Source organism: Ictalurus punctatus, chromosome 25 (genome assembly GCF_001660625.3).
Source record: "Ictalurus punctatus breed USDA103 chromosome 25, Coco_2.0, whole genome shotgun sequence".
NCBI lineage: Eukaryota > Metazoa > Chordata > Actinopteri > Siluriformes > Ictaluridae > Ictalurus > Ictalurus punctatus.
The window spans coordinates 14,173,059-14,183,288 of NC_030440.2; the positions used below are offsets into that span (position 1 = coordinate 14,173,059).

At 43.9% G+C, this 10,230-nt stretch overlaps 1 protein-coding gene across 1 annotated transcript in view; it reads right to left on the reverse strand.

The window, feature by feature from the left end:
* Positions 1–304: 304 nt before the first annotated feature.
* The window catches only part of bcl11bb (BCL11 transcription factor B b), a 32,826-nt gene continuing 22,900 nt past the window's right edge, over positions 305–10,230 (reverse strand). Inside the window, exon 3 of the mRNA XM_017456256.3 lies at positions 305–4,652. Within this exon, the coding sequence (XP_017311745.1) occupies positions 2,692–4,652 (1,961 nt within the window). The 3' untranslated portion in view covers positions 305–2,691. The remainder of the gene's footprint in view (positions 4,653–10,230) is intronic.

Genomic DNA, 10,230 nt, shown 5'->3' on the forward strand with positions numbered 1-10,230 from the left:
TCCTAAAAGCCTCACATAAAACCTGGTGCCAATGAAATCTGCCTGCAGTGGACCATTTTTGCTATTGACAGTTGTTACACTATTTATTTATTTATTTATTTTCCTCTACTAATGCTATTTTATTTATTAAATAATATTCATCATTATTAAATATTTATTTGTTTATTGATCAGAATATTTGATCAGGTAAAATAAAAAATAAAATAAAAAAGAAATAAGATTATACCCTACTTTCAGAGCCCCAGCGATATCTAATTATCCAACAGTTGCAAGTTTAACATGACACAGCGATTCAGTAAACAGGTTGAATTTTCATTCCTTTTTATTTTCTTTTTTTACATCCTCACAAGGATGGATTTACCAAAATTATGAACAGGTATAGAGACAAAAAAAAAAAAAAAAAAAAAAAACATAAAAAAAAAACATTTGGATAGACTCACAATTTTATAATGGACTGCAAAATATAAAGATTTTTTTTTTTTTGCATCATTTCATAAAATGCCACTGGTATACAAATACACTGTGTATTTTAACAGTGAACGAAACATATACGAATATATCCATTGAAATTTATGGAGGGAGAGAGGCGGGGGGACCCTGCACCAAAAATAAACTAAAATATTAAACAAACAATCAACCAACCCTGCTATGGCATTCAGAAAATGGTAGAAAAAACATGAGATTATTCTCTTTTAAAACACATTTACACAGGAATTTGTTATCCTTGTACTTCAACACTGTAAACATTATTTTAAAGACAGAGTGTCATTTTTTCCTCCTTTTTTATTATTATTATTTTTTTTTTATTTTCTTCCAAGCTGGTGAATATCCAGCTATAAGTATCAGTGAAGAACTAGATGGCTTGGTCGTCTCAGACAAACTTGTGCGTTAAATTCGATTCTGAAAGGTAGTACGCATACGCACGTCAAATGCATAAATATTTAAGCTCTTCTTTGTGATTTCTTGGTGTTGGAATACAAGTGTACACACTGCACAATCATTTGTGTGCTTGTTGGATTGAACGGCAGTAAAACACAAGCATGTGTATCTGGGCCGGGTTGTCTCTGAGTATCTTGACTTTAACTTTCTCCGGTTTTCAACGTCTCTGTAATATTCAAGTTACCTTATTTTTACTTATGCTACCCAAAAGATATATACCGAGTTCCATATGGTAAGCTAGGCTTAAAGATCAAATCCTTTTTTTCTTATGGGATCTTTCAATGTCTTCAAACAAACAAAAAAATATTAAGTGCTGATTTGAAGCTTAATTTGGAATGAAAATAGTATGGAATTTTTTTTTTTTTGTCTATTTAAAAAAAAAAAAAAGCAGCAGGCTGAGATTTCTAAGATTAGAGGGGAGAATGGTCATTTGTTAAAGCCACAGCAGCCCTCTGAACTGGTGAAGTGTGAAAAATAGGAGGTAGGGAGCCCTCCAACATCTAAAATGAGCACAATTTTTTAATTCCACAAAGCTTTGGAGATTAAGCAGCCACTTAGGACACTTGCATGTTGCCATAACAAAACAATTTTGATAACAATTTAGTAAATAATACATCTATAATACTGCAAGACTATGTTAATGAATGGTCCTGGCTGAGGCTTTTGTTTTTTGTTTCTAACACTATGGGCCCTAGTATGTTCATAACATCTCACAATTTTAATCAGCTAAACATTTCATTTCAATCAGGATAAAATAAGCAAATCGGCATGTTTACTCTGCTACGAGGCCAAACCCATTAACATGTGTATTAAGAAAATATACACTGGGTGGTGTATTTTGTTTTACAATTTGTGGTAATGTAAACATTTGGATCAGAAAAATACGGGCTATATTACATTATCAGCCTTGTGAAGAATGCAATAAATCTGCAATCTCTAAATGAGTATATTGTCGTAGGGTCGAATTTGTTTTGATGAAGCTTGACAGCTGAAATCATAAAAGTCATATCAAGAGCATACTCAGCTGGATGGTGGTCAAAAGGTAATCATTAAAATACAGTCAAACTGTCATCCAGCTGCCTGAGACATCCCTGGTATTCCATATCCCTCGAATTTGTTTCATATTTATTGTCAAGTTGACATTCAGTGCTTTATGTTTTTAATTTATCACCCACGTCTGGTGTGACTGCAAACAGCAGAAGTACACAAGAAAATCTCTCTCTGATTTTTAGAAGTACAACTTCTTCAGGATTTAGCAGGACAGGTTAAAGTTACTTCTTTTCCTTTCAGGAAATTCCTCAAACAAAATGGTGGCAGAATGCCGAAATCTCAGTATGTGTCATATCTTAAAAATGGTGTCTGAAAATAATATTCGAACAAAGGAATGCATTAAAACCCCTGCATATGCCATAATATACCTGCACATGCCATGTATCATCAAGAAATGATCCAATAAATACAGAAATTATTGCACAGTAGAAAGGCTCCATGGATTCTTAATGGACAAATTCCTGGTGGTTGCTGGGAATGCCAGCAGGGCTTTTTCAAATCCATCCACAGACATTTACTAACGTTCTTATTTCTCAGGTGGCACTAGAAAAAAAAACAAAAAAAACACAAAACAAAACAAAACAAAAACAAACAAAAAAACACACCAAAATCATTCCAAAAACTCTATAGTTAGATTTATTCAAAAGATTATCCAGCTAAACTCATGATACTGTCTGAAGTATGTGCTTTAGTTCACACAACTCAGGCTCGATCTGCCTGCTCAAGTTTGACATCGTTGCTCATCAAGTGTTCACCATGCCACTTCTTCATGTGTTTTTCCAGGGTGCTGTAGACGCTGAAGGGCATGTGGCAGATGTCGCAGCGGTACACCTCCTTGCCAAACTGGCCATGGGTCTTCATATGGCGTGTGAGCTTGCTGCTCTGTGCACAGGCATAGCTGCACAGGTCGCACTTGTATGGCCTCTCGCCCGTATGGCTGCGCCGGTGTACTGTCAGGTTGCTGCAGTTCTTGAACACCTTGCCACAGAACTCGCATGTGTCACTCCTCCGGCTCTCTTTAGAACCAGGAGGCCTGCCAGGACCCGGACCTCTGAGTTGGAGGTGTGGTGTGCTGCTGCCACTTCGTCCTGACAACACTCCACCTTCCAGCAGCTCCCCAGGGGGCGTGGAAAAGCGCAGACTGCCCGTCTCTGAGGACGAATGCTCAGAGGATGTGGCAAAAGGTGACTGCCGGGAGTCACCAAAGCCCAGAAAGGGCTCCCTGATGTAGTGGCGGGAAGCAGCGTAGCCAGCCAACAGCTGAGAGTACACATTTTCAGAAGAAATGAGTGGCAGAGATGGAATCTCCATGTCCTTCTCTACTTTGATCCTCTTGGATGAGGAGCCAGAGAGGTTTAGGCTAGAGATAGGTGCAGGCTTCTGCTGGAACAAACCTGCCATGGAGTCCTCAGGTCCACAGCCTCTGCCGTTAACCATGGGTCGACCCTCTGTATCTATTTCTCTGGCTGATGAATCTGTGTCTGCCTCTTCCCTAGGCCTGTTGCCCAAAGGCAGTCTCAGGTGATTGTCGATGTCATTATATTGGCTTTCCTTCCCTCTGTCAATGGAGAGTGGTTTCTCTGTCATCAAAGGTTGGGACTCGTTCTCCCGGTTTCTGCTGAGCTCAGAGTCCATGCTGAGATTAGATGCAGGCCTGCTACTGCCATTCTGTTGCTCTTCTATCTCCTCTTCTTCCTCATCCTCCTCCTCATCTTCCTCGTCTTCATCATCATTGTACATTATTTCCCTGCTCTCTCCGGTCTTTTGCTCCTCTCCTGTTGAATCACGCCTGCCCCGATCTGGTGAGCTGCTCAATGAACCTGACTTCTGTAAGTGGGTCTTCATATGCCGTTTCAGCTTGCTGGCCTGAGAGCAGGCATGATCACACAGGTGGCACTTGTAAGGCCTCTCACCAGTGTGACTGCGCCGATGTACTATCAGATTGCTCTGAAACTTAAAGGTCTTTCCACAGAACTCACAGGACTTGACCTTGCCTGCTTGGCTCAAGGTTGGTGATGAGCTGGACCTGGGAGCAGCTGGAAGTGGCTGTGTTGGCGTTCCTAGGAAAGGCGCTGGCTTGGCACCAGGCTGAAAGAGTGTGGGGCTGAGGAGCCTATGCACAGGGGGCACACGGTTAGGTGAGAGAGGAGGTGTGGGCCCGCCATTGTTGTTGTTATTGCCAGCCAGCTCACGGAGGCGGCGGGAGAAATCCATGGATGGCGGTTCCATGGGCATTGGGGCCAGGCGCATCACCCGCTCAAAGGCACTGGGATGCTGGGTGAGAATGCCCATCTCCTCCGGGCCCAGTCGGTCAAGCGGATGACGTGGTGGTGGAGGTGGGCTTACAAATGGTGGTGTAGATGGCAAGCGGGTCTCCATGTATCCAGTGGGCTGAGGCTCTCGTAGAAGAGGTGCTGCCATGCGGAGCAAGTGGAACGGGTTGCTGCTGTCTCCCAGGAAACTGGCAAGAGGTGAGCGAGGCAGGGCATCTGCTCCCAAAGGAGGGGGCAATGCCATACGGGGTGTAAGGGAGCAGCTGGAAGGGTGGTTGTCCAGGTAGATACGGATGCCGTGCGTGTTCTGAGCATGCTGCAGCAGGAACCAGGCGCTGGTGAAAGTCTGCTTGCATGTGGTGCAGATGTAGCTAGAGGGCTCATCTTTCCCTGGAAGACACAAAAAGTACATGGTGTGAATGAATGCATAAAAATTAGTGCTTAACTCTGCAACACACTCCTAGGAGAGCCTCTGATGGCACACTTTAATAGATTTTCATGTCATTCCTGCATCTGTTTGTTCGCGGCAATGGCTATGGGTGTAATCAAAGGGAAGAGTTCTCTATGATGAGGTTCATGGATCATTTCACTTTAAAAATTAAACAGGCAACATGTGAGCGGCATCTCACCGCACTCTGGTGACAGCCATTTTATGAGACAAAATGAAAATTGCATCGCTGTAAGTGGGAGAGCCGAATCGGCTGATACTCTGCCAGGTTATCAGTGGCCTCATGGTGCCTGCTGTTCGCTAAACCCTCAGTGGAGAGGATGTGTCTGTACGTGACTGGGTAAGGATCAAGGGCCAGAGGGTGGAGGGTTGGTGTGTGAGCGTTTCCCTGAGACTCCCTGAGGGCTGGAGCCTTATGCAGATGGCAGGTACAGCCTGAAGGCCTCAACGCATTATGCTAATGCTAATTCCAGACAGGCTTTAATATACAGCTCAATTCACAGGCTCACACACACACACTTGACACATTTGCTATTTCCATATGGGAATAAGTGCGTAGCAAAGGCAGGGTAAAGAGAAGATGAAGAAATAAAGAAAAAACAAGTGAGGTGGTGATCAGTTTTACCCCGACTCATAAAACTACATTACAATGTCTAGTACTATGTGTAAAGCTGATATATGTGTGGAATACGGATGTAGAATACATATATGGCAAAAAATACATTATAATCATTTTGCAGTGAAAGTGAGCCGTAAACTCACCTATTAGTGAGTGAAATATGATATACACAATGGAAAATTGGGTTTTTTTTTATATTATAATATGGGTCAGGTTTTCAGCTCTGGCTCCAGACAGAGAAGATTATAATGGTGGCTCTATTTTGTCTTGGGTGTGTGGGTGTGTGTGTGTGTGTATGTGTGTGTAGAGTTACTGTGTGCTAATGGGGGTGTGGTATTGTCTCTACGGCTGACAGGGGCCAAAGGGTGTTATTGGGGCCATGGCCAGGGGCTTGTATGGCATGGCCAGAGTCCCACTGGTGTTGCTCTGTTGGAGATGAGAGAAGTGTGGAGGCCTGATGTCCGTGTTTAGTTTGGCCGGCCTTCACACACATGGCTGACAGGAGGGAGCAGAAAGAGGGGGAGGATTTGATACTAAAATATAAACGTGCCTGCTCCTTTCCCTTCTCAGCGTGCATGGAACTCAGCCCGGAGCTGAAGTGTGGATCAGGAGTGGACGTAATTGATGTCCCCCCATGAGTTCTAATGACGCCTCGTCAAGATCACACATTCCTCAAGTGAGTGCTTAGTGCCGAACTGGATTTTTCTAAATAGAGAGGTGGGAGATGGGAGATGGCAATGAGACAGACAGGGAGAGTGATAGAGAGGGGGTGTGAGGAGAGGGACTGGCTGAATGTGTGCATGTGTGTGGGTCTCTTTATGAGTGTGCGCCTCTACTCTGCCATAAATGTGCGCTCAAGCTCTGGCAATTTGCATCTTATCACTTCTTACAGAAAGAGCCATATGTTGCCAAAGGAGCGTGTCAGCTAACAGACAGGCAGGCCTAATGACAACCAAAGACAAATTTCATCAACTTTCAAAACAAGCTTCAGAGAGCAAGAGAGAGAGAGAGAGAGAGAGAGAGAGAGAGAGAGAGAGAGAGAGAGAGAGAGAGAGAGAGAGAGGCAGAATGAGAGAAGCCCATCATGAATAAGTTAAAATATGCTAATGACCCATCAGAGAGCCATGTCTTGCAACGGCAGCTTGTGTGGTGTGATGGTGTGAAATTACCCATCAGCCACCTCAGGATCACAAATCTCCATCTGATCATGGCCCATTGGGTCGCGCCGCATGGCACCGGGCAGGGCTGTGCCACACTGCACTGCTCCAGCCAATAAAAGTGCTCATTAAGGAATCATTGCCACTCGCTCTGTGATTCAATTTGCAGCAATTACAGTGGTCCATGCTAAAAAAAAAGCTCTCGCTGTGGGCTGTGGAGGTCAACTAGCAGTTAGCAGAGCGCCTTCTCCGCTCTCAGGGTGTTCGTTGTGAGAGCCTAATGGCCTCATTTTCCCCCGCCCCTCACACTTCCATAAATAATGCAGGGATTACAGGTTAAATGGCTAAGTTGAGTCACGGCTGTTATAAAATATGCCAGGCTGCGCAGCATTTCATTGCAAGCCAAACTCGCAGCGCTAATCATTGAGGAGGGGCTCGCTTCCCGTCACATTGTGTCTGTGTGTGTGTGATTAATGATGCGTGTGTGTATTAGAGGTGGTCCGGCATTAAAGTTCCCCACCCTAGTGGATTTGGTGTTACAGAACCACACAGCCAATTAAGCCGTCCTTTGAGAGAGCGTTTCAGGGTTTAGCTCTCATTTAAAACGAGGCTATTTGGCCTTTTTGAGGTGATTAGAATGCGTGTAATGGTAAAAGGAGGCTGTTTGATATTTAATTATCTCTGAGGAAGTTCATAAGTCTCATGTCTTGAGAGAAGGAGATACTAACATGGTTGCTAGCTCTAACACCTCGAGCACTACAACAATGCCCATCCATGTTAAGTGATCTGAGAGAGACGTTGCCAGTCACAGTGATGTGTGTGTGTGTGTGTGTGTGTGTGTGTGTGTGTGTGTGTGTGTGTGTGTGTGTGTTTGTAAGCCTTACGCCTTGCACTTCTGGGAGCTCAGCTTCCAGAATGTGTCACATTACTAGCAGTGGAAGATGCTACGACGGTAGATTTGCATAGAGAACAAAGGACGAGGTGATAACGCACCGAATGTGACACCCCCCGGCAGCGCCCACGCCCCCTCTGAGAACCTGTCACCCACTGTGTGACACCTGGCACAGTGCCCACATTAGCATGGCTGTGATCTGCAGCTCCTGGGCACCCACGGGGCCTCACCTCACATCGCTGATGTCTTGTTTCAGATGATGGCGGCTAATCAAGAGGCCAGACTGACATGCAAATCACACACACACACACACACACACACACGGATGCATGCATGGTGGTGTGGGACATGCTGCCACTGCTGTGGAAAAGCTGTTTCTGCTGCAGATACACACCAGGACATCTGTGTACATATATTTGTGTGCATGTGTGTGTGTGTGTGTGTGTCTTTGGGAAAGAAAGACCTCCCAAGACTGTGCTGCTATCTCTCTTTAGAAATCTTGATATTCTCAATATGTCTTTAATCACAGCCTGTCCACTACATAATGCAGCATTTTTATGAGCGTGCAGTTTATAGTCATGCCTGAATCAGTGTGCTCATGAAATACCACAATGCAGTGAACTATAGATTTATATATCTGAAACAGCACCTTCTTATTTCCTACACCGCACACCGGGCATGCCACAGGGCATCATGGGTATTTTGTTTGGATGCAAGTCTATTGGGATTACCAAGAAGCACACTGGATATTATTTACTACAATTTCAGACATGACTACAAAGTTCTAGACAATAGTGTAAAATAATGGAGAGGGTCTATATCAGTGCTAGCTTAGCAGTCAAGGCTCTGTCGTAGTGACCAGAAGGTTGTGAGTTCAAATCCCTTGACTGCTAGAGAGCTACTGCTGGGTCCTTGAGCAACCAACCATATTAAAGAAACACTTCAGCATTACTATGGACAAGAAAAGGAGTGATTTTTTTTTTAAAAAAATGCTTACTCACTTACAATGGCTGTCAAAGGGCAGCTTTTGAATTTAGTCAATAAATGTTTAAACTACAACAATAGAAAGTCAAAACTAAAACGGTTACACTGTAACAATAACCATGGGGCCCAATTTGAAGTATGACTATGTTTACTTCGAGATGTCTGTGTTAACCAGTTGTATCATCCATTACCAAACTTCATTTTTGGAATAATGAGCTGCCCTTAGGCTTCCATTATAATTGCTTTTCAAGTAAACAGGTTTCAGTACAGGGAACCATCTTGAAATTCTTGTCCGTTGTAACTGCACGTACGGTACAAATGTTGTGGATCAGGGCTGTCTGGTATAAATGGGCTACCAGGGCTGTTATTCAAGAAAAGAAAAACAAGCCATTATAATAAGGCTCAAACTTTGGCCTCCAAATCATCTTATTGGTGTTAGGAAATGGGTTGGAGTGGATTATTATTATTTACTTTTGTGGAACCAAGAACAAGAGCACCGCCATCCATCCATCCATGTACCGCTTATCCTCCATAGGGTCGCGAGGGGAACCTGAAGTCTATCCCAGGGGACTCTGAGCACAAAGTGGGGAACACCCTGGATGGGGTGCCAACTCATCGCAGGGCTCAATCGTGCACACATTCACACACTACAGACAATTTAGAGATGCCAATCGGCCTACAACACATGTCTTTGGACTGGGGGAGGAAACCAGAGTACCCTGAGGAAACCCTGAAGCACGGGGAGATCATGAAGAACAAGCGAGAATCAAACCCTCAACCCAGGAGGTACGAGGCAGATGAAAGCACCATCAACGGTTGTAAATAAAAAAAAAATATACAGAATGGTAAGAAGTAGAGGCTGTGGCTGATTTCTTTCTAGCCCAGTCTGTAGACTCAAGCAGACCTGACAACTGACCCCCCCTATAGATTTGTTCTGCATTTGGGCTGATTTATTTATACCTGCTTCACTGTCTCACCCATATGGCTTGGTTTAAACTTTGGGTCTGTGTTGTGTACGGGTGCTTTAGTGTAGAAGGAACTGGGGAGGTTGCAAACTAGTCGATGCGGTAACTCATGATCACTTATTGCCAGGTTCGAGATCACAAATACCATGCTATATTGAAGTATAAAATCGACCAGGTAGATAGTCAACCAGTTTTTTCCGATTCTCTTCACAGAAAAAGATGAATCGGAGATATCGGAAAATAAAAGAGAATATATAATAATCCCCTACAGCATACCATGCAAGTTTATTCTTACTTACACACTTTTCTAAATGTTCATGTTAACGACCGAACTTGCTATCTAACTAACATGAATGGAAACACAATGTTTAGTTATATACACATCCATTTTCCATACCACGTATCCTACACAGGGTCGCACGGAGCAAGTAGCCTATCCCAGGGGCCTCGAGGGTGGGTACGAGGCAGGGGTAACCTTTGACTGGGGTGCCAACCCATCGCAAGGTGCAATCACAGACACACACACACACACACACACACACACACTGGACAATTTAGAAATGCAAATCAGCTTACAACACATGTCTTTGGACTGGGGGAGGAAACTGGATCACCCAGAGAAACCCCAAACGAGCACACTCCGTGCACACAGGGCAGAGGCGGAATTCAAACCTCCAACCCCAGAAGTGTGAGGCAAACTTGCTAACCATTAAGCCATCGTGCCCCTCCATTTTTAGTTATATATAGTAATATAACTCTATACAAATCAAATCTTTATGAGGACTATGGTTGTGGTTAGATTACGGAATACAGTATATTGGCAATATTTCCTGATAAAACCTGCAGATGAAGGGTCACAACACGTCTTAGGTGCACAACTGGACACACCTCCTGGCCTCCTGG